Below are 25527 nucleotides of genomic sequence, written 5' to 3'. Positions count from 1 at the left end.
TATTTAGTTTTACTTTTGTTATAGTAATAAGGAAAAAATGCTCTTAAAATGTTTTGAACACGAATGGCAGCCTCTTGCCTCAGTCTTCCCTACCCTTTGATTTGCTCTCCAGAGTCAACCACTTTTAATTTCTTTTCTTCACCTTTTATTTAATAAATATTAATTTCCAAAGTACAATATTTGGATTATAATGGCTTTACCCACCATAACCTACCACCCACCCGAAACCATCCCATCTCCCACTCCCTCTCGCATCCCATTCTTCGTCAAGATTCATTTTCAATTATCTTTATATACAGAAGGTCAACTTAGTATATACTAAGTAAAGATTGCAACAGTTTGCACCCACACAGATACACAAAATATAAAGTACTGTTTGAGTAGTAGTTTTAACTTTAATTCACATAGTACAACACATTAAGGACAGAGATCCTACATGAGGAGTAGGTACACAGTGACTCCCGTTGTTGATTTAACAATTGACACTCTTATTTATGACGTCAATAATCACCCAAGGCTCTTGTCATGAGCTGCCAAGGCTATGGAAGCCTCTTATTTAGACAAGGTCAGAGTCTTTAAAGTGGAAGTTCTCTCCTCCCTTCAGAGAAAGGTACCTCCTTCTTTGATGGCCTGCTTTTTCCATGGGGATCTCACTCACAGAGATCTTTTACAGAGGTTTTTTTTTTTTTTTTCCAGAGTATCTTGGCTTTCCATGCCTGAGAAACTCTCATGGGCTTTTTAGCTGGATACAAATGCTGTAAGGGCTGATTCTGGGGCCAGAGTGCTATTTAGAACATCTACCATTCTATGAGTCTGCTGTGTATCCCACTTCCCATGTTGGATCCTTCTCTCGCTTTTTTGGTTTTATCAGTTAGTATTAGCAGACACTAGTCTTGTGTCTGTGTAGTATTCCATAGAGTACATATCCCATAATTTCTTTATCTAGTCTTCCACTGATGGGCATTTAGGTTGATTCCATGTCTTAGCTATTGTGAATTGAGTTGCATTAAACATTGAGGTGCAGATAGTTCTTTTATTTGCCAATTTAATTTCCCTTGGGTAAATTCCGAGGAGTAGGATGGCTGGTTCATGTGGTAGAGCTATATCCAGGTTTCTGAGGAATCTCCAAACTGTCTTCCATAGTGGCTTTACCAGTTTGTATTCCCACCAACAGTGGGTTAGTGTCCCTTTTTCCCCACATTCTCACCAGCATCTGTTGTTGGTAGATTTCTGTATGAAAGCCATTCTAACCGTGGTGAGGTGAAACCTCATTGTGGTTTTGATTTGCATTTCCCTGATTGCTAGTGATCCTGAACATTTTCATGTGTCTGTTGGCCGTTTGGATTTCCTGTTTTGAAAAATGTCTATTGAGGTCCTTGGCCCATCTCTTAAGTGTTTGTTTTGTTGTGTGGAGTTTCTTGATCTCTTTGTAGGTTCTGGTTATTAATCCTTTATCTGTAGCATAGTTTGCAAATATTTTTTCCCATTCTGTCGGTTGCCTCTTCACTTTCCTGACTGTTTCTATTGCAGTACAGAAACTTCTCAATTTGATGTAATTCCAATTGTTAATTTTGGTTTTGACTGCCTGTGCCTCCTGGGTCTTTTCCAAGAAGTCTTTGCCTGTACCTGTGTCTTGCAGGGTTTCTCTGATGTTCTCTAATAATTTGAAGGTGTCAGGTCGTAGATTTAGATCTTTAATCCATGTTAAGTGGATTTTTGTGAAAGGTGTAAGGTAGGGATCTTGCTTCATGCTTCTGCTTTCCAAGGCCATAGCAGAGAGCTGGATCAGAAGTGGAGCAGCCAGGTCTTGAACCGGCACCCATATACGATGCTGGTGCTTCAAGCCAGGGTGTTAACCCGCTGTGCCACAGCGCCGGCCCCATGATTAAGTTTTATTATGGGGACTTGTTCTTGGATAATTCATTTCTCTGTAAAGGAAGATTAGTGTTTTCCTAGATAACAACATTGTGTAAATCAAGGAAGATACTGATTCTTTAGAGAAGGTTTAATTTTTTTGTGTGTTTCAATATATTTCAATCTCATTTTTTTAATTTAAAAATTTATTTTATTTATTTGAAAGGTAGAGTTACTGAGATAAAGAGAGATTTTCTACCTGCTGGTTAGCTCCCCAAATGGCCTCAATGGCCAGGAATGGGCCAGGAGCCAGGAGTTTCAATCTGGGTCTCCTTTGAATCCCATTTCTTTCTGAGATTGTTGAAAGTCAGATGGCATGGTGTTCAGTTGAGTTCTTATAGAACATGGATCAGTACTTACTTTGGATTCATTTTTATTTATTTTCTGGGAACATCAACTAGAAGAAAAATGTGATTTTTGGGCTGGCGCTGTGCTCACTTGGCTAATCCTCTGCCTGAGGCGCCAGAATCCCATATGGGCGCCAGGTTCTAGTCCCAGTTGCTCCTCTTCCAGTCCAGCTCTCTGCTGTGGCCCAGGAAGGCAGTGGAGGATGGCCCAAGTGCTTGGGCACCTGTACCGTGTGGGAGAGAGACCAGGAAGAAGCACCTGGCTCCTGGCTTCAGATTGGCATAGCTCTGGCCGTAGCTGCCATTTGGGGGGTGAACCAGTGGAAGGAAGACCTTTCTCTCTGTCTCTCTCACTGTCTGTAACTGTACCTGTCAAATAAATAAATAAAAAATATTTAAAAAAAAAAAAGAAAAATGTGATTTTAAATTTTTAAATGAAATGCTTGGCATTGGTAGCCTTTATAGGCAGCAAATAAATATGATGCAATCCTTCTCCCCAGATGCACTGCTTCTGGAATGACCCTGGCCCCTGCCAGGACCTGTAGCTTTGAAGCAACTACACATGTCAGGACAGGCCACACATCCACTCTTCCTTTTCTGTCTTCAGCAGTATTGTCCACTGTAAGTTGTGGACACATCTAGGAGTGATGAACCCCCGGGAGTAGATGTTTGCCTGAGATTTTTTTCCCAGTTAAGGAACTGAGAGGTGGTATGGTTCATGTGGAGGAGTATGCTGGGGCAGTGCTTAGAAAAACATCTGGAGACTGCGACAGGATTCCTGGCTGTTTATCTAAGAAAGATTGCCTACTATTACCTACTTCTCTGCTTGATGGCCTATGACTTTTTAAAAGAAGAATGGTTTTCTGGTATCTCCATTCCAGCTAATGATGCTTTGATGTGTTACAGAATGGTAACAGAATGGTATTAGTTGTTAATTCGGTACCATAATCCATTTTCATCAGTATTGTAGGATTTCCCTCCTGGATTATGGAGAGCATGATTGACTATAAACTTATTCTCTAGGGCAGCTGTACATTTCCCCCATGATTTGGGATATTTCAGGAACTGTGGCACAGTGGGTTAATGCCCTGGCCTGAAGCTCCAGCATCCCGTATAGGTGCTGGTATGAGGGCTGGCTGGTCCACTTCTGATCCAGCTCTCTGCTGTGGCCTGTGAAAGCAGTGGAGGATGTCCCAAGTCCTTGGGCCCCTGCACCTACATGGGAGACCTGGAGGAAGCTCCTGGCTCCTGGCTTTGGATTGGCACAGCTCTGGTCGTTGCGGCCAGTTGGGGAGTGAACCATTGGATGGAGGACCTCTGTCTCTCTCTTTCTTTCTCTCTCTCTCTGTATAACTCTTTCAAATAATAAATAGATAAATCTTTAAAAAATGAATTATTTTTCTATTTGTATGTGTTATGTAATGATTTTCCTGGCACTTGGATTTATGTTGTATTACTGAAAGTTTACAAAAAATACGTGTTACTTGATCAATTGATCATGAAGACTTTTGCTTTGTTTTATCAGTTAGATTCTACATCACTGCTCTCCGAGATACAGTTACAGTGTCTTCTGGATGGATGCATATTCAAACAAAAGTCCATCATTCCACTTCCTGAAGGAAGAGAAAACAAAGACATTGAGGATGTTACATCGGAGCCATCCCAGCTTTCCAAGTCCATCCTTTCTAAATTACTAAATGAAGCAGAAACAAAGGCCCAGGAAGCTGAGGCAGAAGATGCAAACAGGCTTGAAGATGCAGGTTGTGAATCCTCTGAAGGCTATTACCTCACTAAAGCTTTGACAGGACATTACATGCCAGAAGCTCTTGTCATTGAAGTGGAGAATATGAAATGCCTTCAATTTTCTAAGGCGGAGGTTGTTAGTGACGCACATGACTATTTTATGTCAAAGACTCTTGGCATTGGGAGACTTCAAAGGCCCTCCTTCTTGGATGATCCACTGGATGATATTAGTATGAACCTTTCACCAGAAGACCAACATCTGAAACTCAGCCCTTCTGGGAAACCAAAAACAGGTGAGGCTTGGAGAACATGTGTTTTGGTGAATAACTCTTAGAAGCATCTCAGTACTCAGAGGCTATGGCTTAAACTAGAGCAGAACAAGAAGATACATTTGTCTCAGATGGTGTCAGTAAAATCTTGCTTGTTCCAATGAAATCAAGGTTTTGATTAGTATTCCTATGAAGTATGTTAACTTTTATGGTGAGGAGTTCTATGTTTATTTCATAGAAAAAGAGAAATTCATTTGAATAGGGAAGTAATTTGAATAGATTTGTTTAGTACTTCAATTTCCAAACTTTAGTGATGAAAATTTGTTCCAAGGAATGAATCTGAAAAATTTCATAACTTTTATTGTGGTTATTTTAGTTTGTTTATGCAGACTTCCTGTCCTAGCCCACTCTTATATCCTCAGGTATTTTGTCATGATCCAGTGTTGCATCTTGCAATGGTACAGGATTCAAATACTTGTTAAAAGTCTGTCATAATTAGCAACTCTATTTAAATACCTTCAACTTTTATCTCTAGTGTAGATTACTCTAAAATATATTGCTTCTTAAATATCTATTTATTAATTTATTTCCAGTTAAATCTAAGAGTATAATCTGTTTCTTCTGTACTAACACCTCTATTTTGTACTTCTAACTTCCTGATGGAAAACTGTCTGAATGTGACCTCAGACTGATATCCTTGTCTTCCCTCTGAACTCAGATTTTCCTCCTGAATTCTGTTACTTCAATCACCCAGGCTGAAAATCTGAGTCAGCCTTGCATTGTCCTTATCCCTTGCTGTCCACTAAGATATTATTGTTCTCCTCCTGTGTTGCTTATGCCCATACCTCCCTTTGCCTTCCTACTGTATCCACTGGACCAATGCAGTTAACCCTCCATCAAGTCTCCTCCTGCCTCTGATCTCTTTCCTCTTCATGTCGTTGTTGACTTCTGCTAAGCTAATTTCCTGATACAGTTTTGATAACCACATTTCCTAGCTCAAAAAGCTTTTATGGGTCTCTAACTCCTAGTGGATGAACTCTGTGTTCTTTCACTTGCTATTCAAGGTCTCCACAGTCTGATCTGAAGGTTTCTTATATCAGTCTCAAATTAGTTACTTAATGTGATTCAGGTTGTAGGTAATCTGGTTTTAGGTTTTCCAACGCATCTGCTGTTGCTCAGGCCCTTTTCTTGCCACAAATTTGAGGTATTCGTTCAGCAGTAGTTGAATTGCAGTCCATCGTCTGAGAATCTGATCTTCCTAGTCCCTTCTGTTAAAAGTTTCATTTTTCTTCCAAGTGTCCAAGCATCTTGGTTCCTACTGGGTCATTTTACACATATTGCCTTGATACTGTAATGTATGCATCTATATCTTTTCCTTCAAAGTGTGTGACCTTTTTAAGAATAGACATCCTACCTTTGAGTTCATTTTACATTTTCCATGATGTCCAAAAACAGCCTTAAATGAACTGTTTAATAAAGAAAATCCTTTAAATTTGTGTCTAGTTTTGGAATAGTATACTGAAAATACAGTTCATATTTATTCTATACATTATGAATGAAAGCAGGTAAGGTCAATTAAGAATTAATGTAAGCCTCACATTCTATGCAAAGATTTGGATATTTTTTTCTTTTTAAGTGAAATTTCACAAGCTATGTTTTTAAAATTAATATTTTAAATTGATAAATCATAATTATATACTCTGTGGGGTACAATGTGATGATTTGATAGTTGTATACAATGTAGAATGATTCAAATTAACCCATTACGTATCACCACCTCACTTATAATTTTTATGGTAAGACATTTGAAATTCACTGAGTTATTTTGAAATACACAAAATACCATTATTGACTATAGTAACTTTCCTGTGCTATAGAAGTCAAAATTTATACCTCCTAAGTGGAACTTTTGTATCCTTTAACCAACAACTTCTCAGTCCCTCTCTCCCCTCATCCCACCTGCAATCCATGGTAGCTTTGATTATGATACTCTCTACTTCCATGAGTTCGACTTCTTGGGATTCCACATACGTGTGAGATCGTGACCTATATAACTTTAGCATAATGTCTTCCAGGTTCACCCATGTTATTGCAGAAGACAAAATTGCCCCTTTAAAGGCTGAAAAGTATTTCATTGTGTGTATGTACTACATTTTCTTTATCCACTCACATGTTGATAGACACTTAGGTTGATTTCATATCTTGGGTATCATGGATAAGACTGTGGTGAACATGGGAGTTCAGATATCCATATTGATTTTATCTCCTTTGGATGCACACACACAAATACACCCCTATGTGGGATTGCTAGATCAGATGGTAATTTTATTTTTAGTTTTCTGAGGAACCTCTGAAGTGTCCCGTAAAGGCAGTACTCAACATTTTCACTAACAATATGTAAGGATTCTCTCTGCTTCACATGCTTGTTAACATTTACCATTTTTAACATTTTTTTCTTAAAATATTTCTTTTAAGTCTTTTTGATTAACATGTGATACACATTTTTATGGAATACAGCACAATATCCCAACACATACATGCAGCATAAACCAATCAAGCCAGGCAACTAGGCTCCCCATTTCTTTTTCTTTTCTTTGTGTTTAGAACCCAGCGCCTCCTCTGTTCCAGTTCCTTATACAGTGTCTAATACATTATTGTGAACTTTATAGTTGCCCCACTGTGCAACTATGCTAGAACCTATTACCTCTATACAACTGTGTTTTGGTACCCACTATCCAACCTCCCCCTAACCCTCTTCCCTACTCTTCCAAAACTTTAGCAGTTGCTATTTTAACTTCCAAGTAGCTATTGGTATTTGTCTTTCTGTGTCTGGTTTATTTCACTTAACATAATAATCTCCACTTTCATCAATTTTGATGCAAACATGATATTACCCCTTTTATGGCAAAGTAACATTCCATTGTATAAATATACACCACAATTTCCTTATCCATTCATCCATCACTAGACATCTGGGTTGATTCTGTATCTTGGCTGTTTTGAATACTACTGCAATGAAGGTGGGAGTGCAGTTATTTCTTTATGTTGGTATGATTTCCTTCAGATATGTGCCCAGAATAGGATGGCTGGGTCATAATATGGTAGGTTTATTTTTTGGGTTTGGAGGACCTCTATACCGTCCTCATTTCACTGTCCTCATAATCACTGTACTCATTCACATTTCTACCAGTAGTGTCTAAGGATACTTTTTCTCCACATCTTCATCAGAATGTGTCATTTTTTGGTCTTTTTCATAGTAGCGCTTCTAACACATATGAGAAGAAATCTAATTATGGTTTTAATTTGTACTTTCCTAATGATAAGTGATGGTGAGCATCTTTTTATGAACTTGCTGGCTATTTTTATGTCTTTTTTGGAGAAATGCCCATTCAGATGTTTTTGGCCCATTTTAAAATAAAGTTATTTGTTTTTTTGCCACTGAATTGTTTGAACTGCTTATGTATTTTGGTTAACTCCTTATAAGTTTGTATGGTTTTCAAATATTTTCTCCCACTATGAGTGTTTACTCTTTATTTTGTTGTTTTCCCTCCTGTGCACAAGATTTTAGTTTGATGTAATCCCATTTGTCTATTTTTGTTGCCTGTGTTTTTGAGTTCATAACCAAAAATCAATGTCATAGAGCATTTGCCCTTTTATCTTCTGTAGTTTTTCAAATTCAGGTCTTATATTTAAGTCTTTAATCCATTTTGAGTTGAGTTTTATATATAGTATGAAATAAAGATCAACTTTTGTTCTTCTGCATATGGATATCCTGTTTAATCAATAAACAATGCTATTTATGGAAGAAACTGTCCTTTCTCTGTTGTGTGTTCTTGGCACCTTGTCAAATACATAAGGCTTCACAGAAAGGTGTGAGTTTATGCCTGGGCTTCCTAACCTGTTCCATTTGTCATTATATCCGCTTTTATGCCAATTCTATGCCGCTGTGGTTTCAATTACTTTCTAGTATATTTGGAATTATGGAGTGTGATGTCTCTTGCTTTGTTCTTTTTGCTTGAGATTGTCTTGGCTTTTCTGAGTCTTTTGTGGTTCCATATGATTTTAAGACTTTTTTTTCTATTTTTGTGAAAAATGACATTACAATTTTGATAGAAATTTCACTGAATCTGCAGTTCACTTTGGGTAGTATAAATATTTTAACAGCATTACTCCTTCCAGTCTAGGAACATGGGATAGTTTTTCATTTATTTGTATTTTCTTCTATTTCTTCATTAGCAGTAGTTTTTAGTGTACAGGTTAAATTTGCTTAAAGTTACTTCCAAGTTTTTATTGTTTTATGATGCTGTTGTAAATGAGATAGTTTTCTCAATTTCCTTTTTGAGTAGAATGTTTTTAGTATATAGGCATACAGCTGACTTTTGCATGTTGATTTTGTAACCTGCAACTTCACTGAATTTTCTTATCAGTTCTAACAGTTTTTTGATGGAGTTTTCAGGGTTTTTTATGATCATGTTATCAGTAGAGAAAATTTTTTTCCATTTCTTATTAAGATGCATTTTATTTATTTTCTCTTTCCTAGTTACTCTGGCTAGACTTACAGAACGATATTGAATATGAGTGGTAAGAGTGGGCATCCTTGTCCTTGGGCATTTCTTGTAGTGTCTTTGTTTGGCTTTGGTGTGAGGGTAATACTGGCCTTGTAAAATGAGTTTGGAAGCTTTTCTTCCACTTCAATTTCTTGAAAGTGTTTGCAGAAGATTAGGATTAGTATTAGCTCTTCTTCAAATGTTTGGTGGAATTTAGCTGTGAAGCTATATGGCTCTGGACTTTGGTGGGAGACTTTAGAAATGATTGAGACTCTTTGTTTATTATTTGTTTAGATTTTCTGTTCCTTCATGATTCCATCTTTGTGATGGTGTGTGTCTAGAAATTTATTCATTTCCATAGGTTATCCAGTCTGTTCATATATAATTGTACATAGTAATTTCTTTTGATCCCTTGTATTTCTATGGTAGCTGAAATGTATCCTCTTTCATTTATGATTATATTTATTATAATTTTCATATTTTTCTCTAATCTAGCTGATGATTTGTCAGTCTTGATTTGTTTTTCAAAAAACCAATGCTTAGTTTTACTGGTTTTTCCATTTTTGTTCTCATCTCTATTTCATTTATTTCTGCTGTAAAATATTTGTTTTTCTCCTTCCTTTTGCTAACTTTGGGCTTAGTTTTTTTTTTCTAGTTCCTTGAGGTGTAACATTAGATTATTTGAGAACTTTTTCTTCATTTTTATATAGATATTTATTGCAATAAATTTATGGCACCTTTGTCTGAATCCCATGAGTTTTAGCATATAGTAGTTCCATTTTTACTTATCTTTAGTTTTTTTTTTTTAATTACTTTTTGATTTCTTATGTGACCCATTGGTTGTTAGGACCATGTTGTTTAAGATGATTTGTGAATTCTAAATTTTTGGATGCTCCAAAATTTCTCTTTACTGCTTTCTAGTTTCATGCTATTGTTATTCAATAAGATGCTTGATATTGTATCAGTCCTTTTAAATTAAATACTTTTTTTCCTGGAGAATGATCTTTCCTGGAGAATGCTCCATGTGTGGTTGAGAAGAATGTACATTCTGTTGCTGTTGGATGGAATGTTATATGTATGTCTATAGTTCAGTATTTCCTTATTGATTTTTCTGACTAGATAACCTGTCCATTGTTGAGCATGGAGTATTTAGGTACCCTACTATTTTGCATTATAGTCTAGTTGTCCTTTCAGATAATTTAATAAATGTTTCATACATGTAGGTGCTCTGATGTTGGGTGCATATGTATTCAAAATTGTTATATCCTTTTGCTGAATTGACCTTTTTATCATTCTATGATGACCTTCTTAGTCTTGTTTTAAAATTTTGATGTATTTTGGGTTTATACATAGCACTGCTTTCTTTTGGTTTTCATTTGCATGGAATTTCTTCCTTCCTTCCTTTATTTTCTTTCCTTCTTTCTTTCATATATATATTTATTTGAAAGTCAAAGTTATGCAGAGAGAGAAGGAAAGGCCGAGAGAGAGAGAGACAGAGAGAGAGAGAGAGGCCTTCCATCTGCTGGTTCACTCCACAATTGGCTGCAGTGGCTGGAGCTGGGCTGATCCAAGACAGGAGCCAGGAGCTTTTTCTGGGTCTCTGATGCAGGTGCAAGGGTCCAAGGACTTGAGCCATCTTCTACTGCTTTCCAAGGTCATAGAGAGCTGGATCAGAAGTGGAGTAACCAGGACTGGAACCAGCGCCCATATGGGATGCAGGCACTGTAGGTGGAGGCTTTAGCCTCTACGCCACAGTGCTGGCCCCGGAATATCTTTCTCCCTCCCTTTACTCAAGAGTATGTAGGTCCTTACTAGTAAAGTGAGTCTCTTATAGGTAGCACATAAGTGGATCTTGGTTTTTTTTTTTAAATCCCATCAGACACTCTATATCTTTTTATTAGAGAATTTGATCCATTTATGTCTGGGATAATTATTGATAGGTAAAGAGTTGCTACTGCCATTTTGTAATTTATTTTCTGGTTGTTTTGTAGACTTTTTATTTCTTCCTCTCTTGCTGTGGTCTTCCTCTCTTTGTGGTCTGGTGAATTTTCTATGATGATATGCTATGAATCTTTTCCTTTAATATTTTGTGCAACTACTATAGGCTTTTGCTTTCCATTTACTATCAGACTTATGTAAAACTTCTTATAGCAGACTATTTTAAGCTCATGGCAACTTAACGATAATTGAATACCAAAGGTTATACTGACATTCCTTACTCTCCCACCTTTTATGATTTAGATGTCCAAACTTAAAACATCTTTTAGTAATTTGTAACTCTTGACAGTTATTGCAGCTGCGGTTGTTTTAGGTAGGAGATAAAACTGCTTTACATTCCACCTGTATAGTATTAGAGCCTTCTGAATAGTATTCCAGGTACTTAGACCATTAAGGGCCCCCCCCTTTTTTTTTCTGGTTGTGATGTTTTATCTTATTAATTAGGAACCTTATATATCAGCTTAAAGAACTCCCTTTCTGGAACGCAGGCCGAGTGATGATCAACTCCTGTAGATTTTGTTTGGGAAAGTTTTTCTTTCTCCTTTCATAACTTTGCTAGGTGAAAAAATTTTTTTTCTTCTTTAACACTTTAAATATGTTCTTCCATTCCTGGCTCGAGAAGGTTTTGCTGAGAAATATGCTGAAAGCCATCTTGAGGCTCCCTTTTTAAAAATCTCTTGCTGCTTTCTGAATGCTTTGTCTGTGTTTTTTGTTAGTTTGATTATGATATATCTTGGTGAACTCCTCTTTGGGTTAAGTTTGGAGACTTCTGAACTTCCTGTACCTGCATATTGTCATCTTTTCCCTGATATGATGTTGAGGACCAATTTAATTTATAGCCTTGAAAAATAAGTTTTCAACATGAAATACTTCATCTTCATTGTTGTGTTTAAGCTTAGTGATAATGCTATCATTTTGCTTTCTGAACACAAGGCCCAGTGGATATTCAGTGTTGTGTTCACTAACTGTTGGGGCTTAAGGGACCAATAAGTAGCACTCCCATCTTCCCCAGCCAAATCTTCCCAGGGGAAGAGTGGAAGCCATGAGTGAGGCTAGTGTGCTTCCATTGCAAGTCCCTCTGTGTAGGAGTGTGAGGGAAGGAGGAAGTAAGTGTTCTGGGGAACACCTAACCTCAGACACACCTCTGAGAGCACAAGCACTTCAGAAACAAAAACACTGAAGGTCTGTGGGTAGTTCAGTATTTAATCAAAGTATCTTATGCTGAGTTGCTTTCTAGGTAGTCAAATAAAAGGCAAAGATGCATATACAGTATTCTCTTGTTCCTTCTAAGCATTTGAGCTAGGTATCAACAGAAAATCATATAATAAAGAAGAAATATAACAAATAACAAATGTAGAATAGGGCAAAAAGGACATAAAGTCTATTGTGCATTTAAGAAGGTGGTAGAGCTATACTCCAAGAAAAACAAAGTGGAATTTCTCACAGGACTTGTTAGGAGAACAGAGTTCTTAAAAACTTTATAGCAAATATAACAATAAGTTTTTTTCTTCAAGTAACACCTTTAAATGAAATCTGTCTTAAATATCTCAGGAATTTCATGGTTTTTCCACTGAATGTTCCATATCCCAGGAAACCATCAGTCCCCAGTAAACTGGGGTAGTTTGTTACTCTGACTTGAAACTAAAACATAAAGCTAATGAACAAATCAGTTACTCAAAAGACAAAACTAATAGAGTCCACGTAAGTAGAAGAATCCTAGGCTAGACTATAGACCAGCAGAGGGAGCCTGGCCTACTACTGACCAGTGTGATATGGCCTAATGGTTAGGAACATAGGCTATGAGTAGGGCAGACCTAGGTTTGAATCCTTGCCCTGCTACTAACTGGTTTCTTTCTTCCCTCTATACCTTCATTGCCTTATGTATTAAATAAGGTGGCTTTAAAATCCCTGTGGTGTGGTAATGAAGATCAATGAGAAAATTCACATAAAGTGCTTAGCTCAGTTCCTGGGTTGGCTTACATGGTAGTTAACATTAAAATAGATTTCCTATGAGAGTCTGTGTTTCTGATTTTCTGAGAAGTTAGCATCTGTGGGAGCTGAGTAAGCAGACACTTCCCTGGGAAGGGGTGTGTTCTCTAAGAAGTCACACCCCCACCTGGCCCTCTCTGTTTCATGGGCTTGCCACTTTGGATACATTTGGCTTTCTATCCCCTGTTATAAACCTCTGCAACTTAGGGTGTGGTCCAACCACTGGGAGCTTGTTAGAAATTTGAGGTTCCAACAGGCCCATCTCAAACTTACTGCCTCAGAATTTATACTTGAATAAACTATATGGTGACAGTTTTCCTCAATGAAGTTTGGAAAGCACTGTTCCAAGTGACAGAACATTTTTCCTGACTAGGGAAAATGAGCATCAGCATCATCTGGGGAGGCATTGCCTATTTGTTTAATACCTCCATCCAAGGCCATATACCAGCTTACTGAAGTCAGAGTTCCTATGTTGGAGTGTCCAGGCTGTCAAGTGTTAGTGACCGAGTTTCACCGTGCAAGCTGGAGAAGTACAGGTCTCAGTTTAGATGAAAGAAAATGTTACCCTCTCGGAGTCTTCAGAGAATACCAGTTGTAGCAATCACATGAACTGCATGGTCTGAATATACTTCATGTTGAAATTCTAACCTTTTGATTTTAACTTGTTTCAGGAAGCCTGGCTGCTGATGGGGTGATTTTTGGGAAGGATTTGGTGATGGTTGAAGGGGTTGTGTGTTTGAACAATATCATTTTTCATACCACTTGAGCAGTTTAATTCTTTTTTTAAAAAATATTTATTTATTTATTCGAAAGTCAGAGTTACACAGAGAGAGAAGAGGCAGAGAGAGATAGAGAGAGAGCTTCCATCTGCTGGTTCACTCCTCAGTTGGCTGCAATGGCGGCCGGAGCTGGGCCAATCTGAAGCCAGGAGCCAGGAGCTTCTTTCAGGTGTCCCACGTGGGTACAGGGGCCCAGGACTTGGGTCATCCCTACTGTTTTTTCAGGCCATAGCAGAGAGTTTGATTGGAAGTGGAGCAGCTTGGACTTGAACCAGCACCCATATGGGATGCCAGCACTGCAGGCAGTGGCTTCACCCGCTGTGCCACAGCACTGGCCCTGCACTTAGGGAAGTTTTTAAATTCATCATTGCCTTAATGGAATTCTGTTTTTTCTCAAACAGTGCATGCCTTCAGACCTCCTACTCATTATGTGTTAAATTACTTTCCCAAAGCTAATAATTTCTTCTCATGTGCTTCCTAAGAACTTATTCTCCCTTTATGTGGTAAACCAGACCTCCTCAAATGTATATTTGACCCAGATATCAGAGTTCTGAATTAGGAATTTCCAGTGTTAATTTTTTTTTCACATAAGTCTTTAGTGTATAGTAAGTTTATATTTGAATTGATTTCCTCAAGTTGCTTTCAACCAGTTTCCCCAATCCAATTTTTCCTTGATGTAGACTTTTCATGTAAATATTTGTCATTGATCATTTACCCTATCTACTTATGAAATATCTTTTTATCTATCATCTTATTTAGTAGTGTTATGTGAATAATTTCATGCTTTAGAGTTTTTGTTTTAGTTGCAAAGTACTTACTTCTTTATCAGTTGTTAGGAACTTCCGATTCCATTGTTTCACTTAAATTGGATTTAAGGAAAAAACTACTGAAGATCAGCTGCTACAACTGTGAATCCAATCCGTAACCCACAGTTTCATTATCAACTGGGGAGCTTGTTAGATTTGCACAGTTCTAAGACCTGCTCCAGATGTATTGAGTCAGAGTCTGCGTTTTTTTGTTTTTTTTTTTTTTTCATTTATTAAACTTTTATTTAATGAATATAAATTTCCAAAGTACAGCTTATGGATTACAATGGCTTCTCCCCTCCCATAACTTCCCTCCTACCCGCAACCCTCCCCTTTCCCGCTCCCTCTCCCCTTCCCTTCACATCAAGATTCATTTTCAATTCTCTTTATATACAGATCAGTTTAGTATATATTAAGTAAAGATTTCAACAGTTTGCCCCCATATAGCAACACAAAGTGAAAAAGATACTGTTGGAGTACTAGTTATAGCATTAAATAACAGTGTACAGCACATTAAAGACAGAGATGCTACATAATATTTTTTAAAAATTAATTAATTTTCTATGCCATTTCCAATTTAACACCAGGTTTTTTTTTTTGAGATTACTGACGCCATAAACAAGAGTGTCAAATTGTTAAGTCAGCAACAGGAGTCACTATGTACTTACATCTCATGTGGGATCTGTCCTTAATGTGTTGTCTAATGTGCAGTGATGCTATAACTAGTACTGAAGCAGTATTTTTACACTTTGTGTTTCTGTGTGGTGCAAACTGATAAAATCTTTACTGATTATATGCAGAATCGATCTTCTGTATATAAAGATAATTGGAAATGAAAAAAAAAAAAACCTGGTGTTAAATTGGAAATGGCGGAGTCTGCGTTTTAACAAAATGTCTTCAACACGTGACTTGAGGGCACTAAGGTGTGAGAAGCTCTGGACTAGATGGTTTATTCATCACCTTTACTTTGGAATTATTAAAAACACTAGCATATGTAATGGTAGTGAAAATAATGTGCAGAAGACATCTTCTTTCCCTTCTGCTTAATCTGCTTTTTTTCTTCTTAAATTTCTTTTCAATAAAGATACTGCTGTACCCAAATTGTCTTCTTTTCTCTCCAGCATTCATTACTGTCATTATTTTGGGCAACCTTCTTCTTAGCTACTGAGAGAAAGGCTTAGCTGAAGTTCTTTACTTTTAGTGAACAATATTGTATTTGTAGATATGGATAGCCAGTATGGGATTACCTATTTTTTTAATACTTTTGATTTTCAAATCTTTCCACTTGGCCTCTGCCTCCAGTCAACCTGGTTCTGGCGCTTAATGCTGCTTCTTACCCCTAGCTGCATGTTAGAACCACCTTGGAAAATATAAATCAGATTAATACCTTGGTTCCATCCCAGAGGAATTAATTTATGGGCATTGACTCTGGGCATATGTACTTGTTTAAGTCAGTTTCTAAGGACAGGGTCCAGGTGATTGTGTTGTGCAACCAACATTTAAAACTACAAGTACTGTTCTAAGGCCCATCTTACTTATTCATCATTCATCTCCCATCCAGCCAGCCGTTCACCTATCGATCCACCCCACACACATTTCATGAGTTTCTCCTGTGTTGTAGATTTTTTTTAAAGTTTCAGGACAAGCTTTTTTTTTTTTTTTTTTTTTTTTTTGACAGAGTTAGACAGAGAGAGAGAGAGACAGAGAGAAAGGACTTCCTTCCATTGGTTCACCCCCGAAATGGCTGCTACAGCCAGCGCGCTGCACCGATCCAAAGTCAGGAGCCAGGTGCTTCCTCCTGGTCTCCCATGCGGGTGAAGGGCCCAAGCTCTTGGGCCATCTTCCACTGCCCTCCCAGGCCACAGCAGAAAGCTGAACTGGGAGAGGAGCAGTCGGGACTAGAACCCATATGGGATGCCAGTGCCACAGGCGGAGGATTAGCCAAGTGAGCCACGGTGCCGGCCACAAGTTTTTCAATCTTGGCACTATTGACATTTTGAACTGGACATTTCTTTTTCATGGAAGGCTGTCCCGTTCATTGTAGGATGTTTACTAGAATCTCTGGCCTCTTCATTAGATGCCACTAGCATTTGCCAAACAAAAAACTATTTCAAGACATTGCCAAATGTTCACAGGGTGCAAATTTTCCTTACTTGAGGGCTATTGTTCTAGGATATGAGTATAAGATGTCTAGGGTATAATCACTGCTCTGAAGTGTTCCATGGTCTATTGATGAAGGCAGGCACTTACAAAGGTGATTACAGTTGAGTGGGACAAGTATAATAAGAGCTTCAAAGTTCATAAGCAGCACTGGAGTGAGAATGATGAACATTAGAGAAATGGGAAGTGACATTTATATTGAGCCTCCAAGGATGAGTGGTTATTCACAGGACAAGCAAAAAAGAATGCTTCATCTGGCGGGAATAGCACTTGGGGGTTGTGGTCCATCATCCTTCATCTCATATCTGGGAGATTGTGGTCTACTTTTCATCTGTCCCACCTTCCTCTACAACCTGTTTAATATTTCTTCTCCATATATTGTCATATCAGTACTTTTCTCACTTTGCTCTCATAAACTCTAAGTTATCTGTCCTTAATTATTGGGATGATTCTTTTTTTGTTGTTTCTTTAAATAACACGTTTGTTGAGATGTAATTTATATACCTTTTATTAGTTTCCTGTTGTTACCACAGCATATTCCCACAGCAGAAATTTATTCCTTCCTGGTTTTGGAGAACAGAGTGTGAAATCAAGTTGTCACCAAGGTCACACTCTGCCTGGAGGCTCTACAGGAGAACACTTCCTTGCTGCTTCTTTCAATTTCTCCTAGCTTTTGGCATTCCAGTCTCTGCCTCCATCTTCATGTTGCCCTCCTCTCTATGTGTCTTATTCTTCCTCTAAAATAAAGACACAAAAGAATTAGGGTACACCTGGATAATCCAGGATAATCCCCTCATCTGAAGATCTTTAACCAAGTTGCATCTCTGAAGACTCTTTCCCCAAGTGAAGTAACATATCCATTGGTTCCAGGGATTAAGATATGGACATAAATTGCAAGGGGAGGGGCACTGTCCAATACCATACAATTCACCAATTTAAAGTGTATAATTCGGTGGTTTGTAGTATACTCACAGAGTTGTACATCCATTACCACTGCCAATTTCACTTTTTTTAATCCCTAAAAGAAACAGCTCTAGGCAGTCATTAATCTACGTTTCATCTCTGAATTTGCCTTGTCTGAATATTTCATATAAAAAGAATCATACACCATTTGTATATGATCTTTTACTACTGGCTGTTTACATTTAAATGTTTTCAACATTTGTCCACATTTAGTATGTATCAATACTCCATTTTTTGTTATTGAAATAGTCCACTGTGTGAATAGGCTACTTTTTTTGTACCTTTTAACCTTGTATTTATGGTCTACAAACTCCATGCATTTCATAAATAAAATTTAGGAATATAGTGATTCTTCCTAACCTACTCACCCTGCCCACTTGCACTTCAACCCTTCTTCCTCTTTCCTCTCCTATTCCTATTCTTATGTTTTACTAATGTCTGTTTTTAGTTAACTTTATACACATAAGAGTAAGCCTATACTAAATAAAGAGTTCAACAAATAGTATGAAAAAAAAAAAAACTGTTCCTAAATAGTCGAGACAAGGGCTATTCAAAGTCATCACATCTCAAAGTGTTAATTTCACTTTTGTAGATTACCTGTTAGGTACTCTGTTAGTTACCACTGATCAGGGAGGAACATATGGTTTTTATCCTTTTGGGAGTGGCTTATTTCACTAAGTATAATGTTGTCTAGTTTCATCCATTTTGTTGCAAATGACAGGATTTCATTTTTTTTAACTACTGTGTAGTATTCCGTTGTGTACATATCCCATAATTTATCCAGTCTTCAGTTGAAGGGCATTTGGGTTGATTCCATATCTTAGCTATTGTGAATTGAGCTGCAATAAACACGGGGGAACAGATAACTCTTTCACATGCTGCAAGGCTCTCTGAATCTTGGACTGTCAGTAGGACCACCATGTCCTACTAGCCAGTCCTGTCTATAAGGAAACTTAGGTGTTCCCAGAGCTGCTGTCTGTGTGTGGTCCTCCTAGCCAAATTCAGTGTCGGTGGAAAATGTGGGTTTTTCTGTCTGGTTAGGTCTGTGGTACCAGTGCACAGAGTACCTGCCCGCTGCAGCCCCAACTCATTTCTTGATAGTGCTGGGCAGGTGGGAGAGTCCTGCAGGTGGCATTTCCTCTCCCCTCCTGCTGCTGGGCAACTGATGCAATGCAGCTGGCACAAAGGAGAGGAAGCAATTCTTCTGAATTGTTGTGGCCCTTGGTAGGGGGCAACCCCTGTCCTTGATGTTTGCATGCATGGGAGGTGGATCAGCAGCTACCTGCCATGTTCTGAGCATGTTTGTGGTTTCTAGGCCAAGAGTCCAAAAATTGTGTGAGCCCTTCCCTCACTGGCTGCAAGTCTCTGCTGTAGTGCGGGGGGCGGGGGGCAGGGGGGGGGCGGAAGGGGAGATACCCGTCACCTTTTTTCTCCCCCCAACCTGGGTGCTTGGTCACCTGCTGTCTTAGGGAGCCTGCATGGAACTCTAAGAGCAGTTCACCAAGCTCTCCCTCCCGCTGTATCAGCAGCACTGTGGGTCATGGATTCCTCTCCCACCTGGTCTGCTAGGTTGGGTGTCTTCCTCTCTAGATCCAAACTTTTGTTGTCTTTTTTTGTGTATTTGCTCTTTCTGTGCAGGTCTGGACTGTTTCTTGCTTTCACAGGGGCTCCTGCTGCAGTTCTCCTGTGGCTTTATCTGAAAATTGTATTTTCTCCCCTTTTAAAATTAATTTTGTCTTACATAAATCAGGCCAACCTGTCACCATTCTGTCATCTTGGAACCTATCCAATATTTTTAACTGTCTTCTAGACTAGAGCAGTAAGCTCCCTCCCTATTCCACCATTTTGGAATCTTCTTGACCACATTTTATTTAGCCATGCATTACTTGATTGAATATTTGTACTGTTTCTACTTTTTGACTGTATCATAAAATGCTTGTGTGAATATATATTTTAAAAAGATTTTTATTTATTTTATTTGAAAGAATTACATAGACAGAAGGGGGAAGAGAGAGACAGAGAATCTTCCATCTGCTGGTTTACTCCCCAGATGACTACAACAGTTGGTGCTGGGCCTGGCCAAAGCCAGGAGCCAGGAACTTATTCCAGGTCTCCCACATAGGTTATAGGGGCCCAAGCACTTGAGCCATCTTTGACTGCTTTTCCCGGGCACCTTGGCAGGGAGCTGTATCAGAAGTAGAACAGCCGGGACACGAACTGGCACCCATATGGGATGCCAGCATTGCAGGCGGTGGCTTTACTGGCTACACCACAATGCCAGCCGCTTATATGACTATTTATGTGCATGTTTTTGTGTGGATGCATATTTTCATTTTACTTGGCATTTTACTAAAGGTAGAATTTCCAGGTCTATTGTAAGTAACATTTTTAGGAGCTGCCTGATGGTTTTCCAAAGTTACTGTACCATTTTACATTACTTCCAGTAGTACATGAGGGTTCCAGTTTATCTCGATTCTCTTTTATTATCTTACATGGTACTATTGTTCAGTTCTGCCTTTTCTAATGAGTTTCTTACTAAGGGTAGAAAAAAGTATTTCCATTCCAGTTGTGTCACAGTTTTTTTTTTTTTTCACTTTGAAGAAATGGAATGAAGCCAACTTTTATCTGCTCTGAATATAACATTTAGTTTTGGTTTCATGCTACTTCCCAGAACTTCCCAGAAACTTAGTTGATGTTTGTCTCTAAATCCCTATCAGTTTACTGCTCAAAACTCAGAACGTTCCCCCTAAGCTGTAAACTTTTTAGCTTTAGATTTTTCTGGTAACATTTCTGTGCTTGTGGAGACTGTTCAATAATATCAAATGAGGATATGATTATTGTCTCATGTATACAAAGATTTACTGTTTTATTGGATGAATTTTTCTTAATTATGTACACATTTCTGATAATCTAGTACCTTTGGTTGTTACTTTATGTGCAGATGAAATGGAGACTAAAGATGTGACAAGAACGTGAGGACCTCGCTGGGGTGTGCTCTTAAGAAAGTTGGTAATTAAATTATTTTTTAAAAGATTATTTAAATTCAATGAATGCATTGTAGAAACTTTTCCTTAAAAATGATTTTTACATTTGGATTATCCTTTGTGGATTACATTTCCTTGATATTTTTGACACTTGGAGTATAATTTTTCAGTGGTTTTTCTTCAGGGAAATTTCTGGGAAAATTGTTTATAAGTTTATTATTGATCTTGTACAACAGGAATACATAATAAAAACCAGCATTTTATTGTGTGTATGTGTGTTGTGTTAAAATTAGTTGGGGGAGTGGATGGCGCTGCGGCGCAGTGGTTTAATGCCCTGGCCTGAAGCGCCGGCATCCCATATGGGCGCCAGTTCAAGTCCCAACTGCTCCTCTTCTGATCCAGCTCTGTGCTATGGCCTGGGATAGCAGTAGAAGATGGCCCAAGTCCTTGGGCCTCTGCACCCACGTGGGAGACCTGGAAGAAGCTCCTGGCTCCTGGCTTCGGATCAGCACAGCTCTGGCCGTTGTGGCCATCTGGGGAGTGAACCATCAGATGGAAGACCTCTCTCTCTGTCTCTACCTCTCTCTGTAACTCTTTCAAATAAATAAAATAATATTTTTAAAAAAATTAGTTGAGGGGCTGGTGCTATGGCATAGCTGGTAAAGCTTCTGCCTGCAATGCTGGCATCCCATCTGGGCGCTGGTTAAAGTCCTGGCTGCTCCACTTCTGATCCAGCTCCTTGCTGATGCTCCTGGGAATGCAGTGGAAAATGGCCCAAGTACTTGGGCCCCTGCACCCATGTGGGAGTCCTGGATGAAGCTCCTGGCTTTGGCTTGGCACAGTCCTGCCCTTAAGGTCATGTGGAGAGTGAACCAGCAGATGGAAGATCTCCTCTGTCTCTCTCTATAACTCTGCCTTTCAAATAAATAAAGCTTTTAAAAAACTACTTGAAATGGTGTGATTGCTCAGGGATTTGGTTTTATATGTTCCAACTCTGTTGTGACTTAGACAGATGGTGGTCCCTATGATTTTTTTTTTCCTGGCCAGGCTTTCCTTCTTTCTGCCCATCAACCATCTGTTAAGTAAGTACCATTTGCTACAAGAAGAGTAAATTTCCTTAATAAAACAATGTACTATCTTATTAGTGCTGATGCTTTTCTTAAGAAGGAATTTGAATTATTTGATATATTTCTTTCAGATGCTTTTTTCTTTCAGTGCTTTGGCTGTTTATAATAGATAAACTTTGAAGAAAAGTTTATGGGGCAATTTGTTTATCTAGTTACAAGTTAGTAACCTAGACTGATGAGAAAATTTTTTCAACATTCTGTAATATGAATTGTCATTAGAACTAAAAGTCTAATTTATTTCTGTTTAAAAAAGTGAGCTGGCTATTTTGCTGCCTTTAATAAAATTAGGAGTAATGTATATGTAGCAGTGGAATGTTTGCTGGAACATGTTTATCTACTGATACTGGATAACATTGTGATGGCTCACGTCCAACTTCCTCAACTTTTTAAAATGAAGAATTCTACAGTTACTCTTTCCAGAGGTATCATTAGGCAGTGTGTTTTTCCAGTCCTTCTATTTCAGTTGACTGTTCATTTAAAAAACCAGTGGTCCATGCTGATGCCAGTGAGCTATAATGTCATTCATCTTGATGTCGAGAGTTTTGCTGTGGGATATCAGATGAAGTGAAAAGCTGTGATTTTAGATTCTTACAAGAATGACACGTGGAATTCCTTAGGGTTGTAGGGTTCGAGTGGAATAATCAGACGGCAGAAGTGATACGGGTGGGAATTTGGAGCGGTACAGAGAGGAGCCCCCATTGCCCATCAGTCTTTCAGAGGAGCTCAGTTTTCTAAATCTCTGCTTTCCTGGTATTTGATGGATGATGTTTCTGTGTCTGGGGAAAGAGAGAGAGAGAGAGAGTGAGAGTGAGAGAGAGAGAAGTACAGAGACAGAGACAGATGACAGACAAAGGATAGGAATGCTCAGAGAGAAGGAAGGGGAGAGGGAAGATAGCGAGTGAAAAGCAGGGAAATTATTTGTAAACCAGCACTGCAAAAGAGTTATGTCTTTATAGTGGTGCTTCTGCAGATAGTACTTGGGGGCCTAGGGAGCCTTTCTGTTACAGGAGTTTTGTTAAAGGGAAGGAAGCAGTGATTTTATGTAATAAATTTTGCCATAAGAAGAGGTGACAGCATTCTGCAGCATGTAACAGAAGGTAGTTCTGACAAAGGCAGGTAAACTGAACTTACAATTCAAAACAAAAAGAGCCACTCTGATTAAAGCCTTCTTAACTACAATTGCTTTTATTTTGAGATTCCTTATATACCTAATGTTTGCCCCATAACGAGATATAGAATAAAAAGTTTAGAAGAGAGAAAGAGATAATTCATTTTAGGAAAAAATTTAGGGGCCTAAAATTTGAGGTTTTTTTCTTTTATATGACTCTATATTAAAAAAAAATACTGGCACCACCTTTATTGTAAATTCCCCTAAGGCCTGAAGTTTATGGCCCTTCAATCTAACTCTCCTGAAATGCATAACAATAAACTCTTAGAGGAAGAAAGAGCTATCATCTCTATTTTATAATTTTAATTTTTAACAAGTCCTTTACTTCAGTATAACCTACTGAGTTGAAGGCCAGTTTGGGAATGAAAATAGAACATGCCTGGGAAAATAAAGCTCTCTGTTCCCGCTACTTTTTGTCTCATCTTGATATTTTCAATCAGTTTTGCTCTACCACCTAAAAATGAATTCACATCCTCTCTTAGGATTTAATGCATTTGGTTTTTTGTTTTGTTTTGTTTTGGTTTGGTTTTTTTTGACAGGCAGAGTGGACACAGAGAGAGACAGAGAAAGGTCTTCCTTTTGCCGTTGGTTCACCCTCCAATGGCCGCTGCAGTTGGCGTGCTGCGGCCGGCGCACTGCGCTGATCCGAAGCCAGGAGCCAGGTGCTTCTCCTGGTCTCCCATGGGGTGCAGGGCCCAAGCACTTGGGCCATCCTCCACTGCACTCCCTGGCCACAGCAGAGAGCTGGCCTGGAAGAGGGGCAACCGGGACAGAATCCGGTGCCCCGACCGGGACTAGAACCCAGTGTGCCTGCGCCGCAAGGCGGAGGATTAGCCTAGTGAGCCGGGGCGCCGGCGATTTAATGCATTTGGTATGTTCTGAGAATGAACAATGCCATGTGTCACAGCTATTTCTTTAGCTCAGTTTTCCCAACTCCACAACCATCACTAACACTTTCTAGTTCCTCCTTCTTTAACTTGCAGTATAAAATGATTGGATAATTCAGTTCTATGTGATCTTGCTACCTAAAGATGTTTTTAGTACAAGAGGGAAAAATCACACGGGAGGAAGATTATATTTCACTTGGCCATTCCTATCTAGTGTTCAAGAGGTCTCAAAGTCAGACCTTTAACCTATTTTTGTCTTTGATCTATTTTTATTAAAACTGACAGTCGGTCCAGCACTATTACACACTCATGGCTAGCTTATCCACAACTCAAGACCTGCTTATTTTTAACATTTTGATCTTCTCTTCACAAAATCATTTAATACACCCACACTTTATGCATTTTTTCCAAATCTTGTTTCTCTGTAATCATGTTTTTGACCAAAGCAATTACTGCATCACCAGAAAGTGGCTCAACTTCTCAAGGATGATCCCTCCCTCATGCCTACTTCTGAAGCTTCTCCTTGACTTGCACAGTGCCTACTCAGAGCCATTATTCACATGTCAGGAAGTGTGGCTGAGAGCTCCATGTCCTTCACTGTGGTTCCCCCTCTATCTTCACTCTTCTTTTCAGAAATGGAACTGGACTTTGGAAAGGATTCAGTAGATAACTTGAATGACGTTCATAACAGGTGAAATTGTATTCTTTTGAGGCTTATGACTTAGAGGTTATTTTTAATATGATAGGCTAACTTGCTATTTTGTTCTTTTATTCCACAAATCCAGCAAATCAATCTTCTAAGCCTAGGCCTGGGTAACTCAGTCTAAATTGTATAGGAACTGTGAATGCCAGTTATTTACTGTAATTTCATGTTGTGAGTACTATCTTGGTTTAGAATGGTATGTACTTACACTCCATAATGCCAGTAGAGAAGAAATAAACACAGACACAGTAAGTATAAATATAAATTTCCATATGGTTTATTGTTGTTCCTTGTACATAAGAAACAGTAATACACAACTTACACTGCTTTACAATGTAAAATGGATAAAAATGTGTACAAAAAGCACATTCCTAGAAAAGGTATTGGCAAATAGTAAAAACTGGGGGGAGGGGGTAAAAAGCAAAAAACAAATTAAAAAAACAAGAAAAACCAACAATTCTTCAATTCAGTGTGCAAACATTATATAAAAATAGAAATACTAACTCTACAGGCAGTATTTCCTGATAAATTATTTAAATAGCATATCTACACAATCTGAGATATCTATTCCAATGGCAATGAGAAAATAATTTATAAAAATAAAGCAATGGTATACAAGATGATAGAAAAAACATAACTTTCAGAAACTGTATTCAACATTTCAATGCGATTTCCTTACTGGGAATACTTTTCTGCAAAGAAATTTTATACTATTTACAACATTGACTTTTTTAGGTACTACAGTAGCTTTAAGTTTTTAGACACTTAAACTCTTTCTGCTTGATCCAAAAATTCTTTACTCAGTCACACAACAAATGAGGTAATATTTGTATATAAGTTTCACCTTTGTCATTTTTTTCTCTTTTGGAAAAATGAAAATAAAGAGTGTATATGCATTTCTCGTCCCTGGAAATAGGCACAAGGGATGGGATAAAACATTATTAAAGACCTCATGGCTTTCTTTGCAATCTAAAACACTTGCAAATGGACAACCAATGAATTCCACTTGAAGACAGAACAAAGAAAATAAAGTCCCAAATCCCTTGCTCTGAGCACCGGGAACAGCTTGTTACAGCTGATTTCCCTAGTGCCATTCTTGCAAGCCATTTGCTGATCTATCTCAGTGACCTGCTCTCAAACGCT

At 38.3% G+C, this 25527-nt stretch overlaps 1 protein-coding gene across 5 annotated transcripts in view; it reads left to right on the top strand.

The window, feature by feature from the left end:
• Positions 1–20690, top strand: part of FSIP1 (fibrous sheath interacting protein 1) — a 217411-nt gene extending 196721 nt beyond the window's left edge. For all 5 annotated transcript variants that reach the window (XM_062205606.1, XM_062205604.1, XM_062205603.1 and 2 more), the window contains 2 exons: positions 3787–4297; positions 20457–20690. In XM_062205606.1, the coding sequence (XP_062061590.1) occupies positions 3787–4297; positions 20457–20491 (546 nt within the window). In that variant the 3' untranslated portion in view covers positions 20492–20690. The remainder of the gene's footprint in view (positions 1–3786; positions 4298–20456) is intronic.
• The last annotated feature ends 4837 nt before the right edge of the window (positions 20691–25527 follow it).

This window comes from Lepus europaeus, chromosome 11 (genome assembly GCF_033115175.1).
Source record: "Lepus europaeus isolate LE1 chromosome 11, mLepTim1.pri, whole genome shotgun sequence".
Classification (NCBI taxonomy): Eukaryota; Metazoa; Chordata; class Mammalia; order Lagomorpha; family Leporidae; genus Lepus; species Lepus europaeus.
The sequence above is the reverse complement of the archived record's forward strand: the minus strand, read 5'-3'. Positions and strand labels throughout refer to the sequence as shown.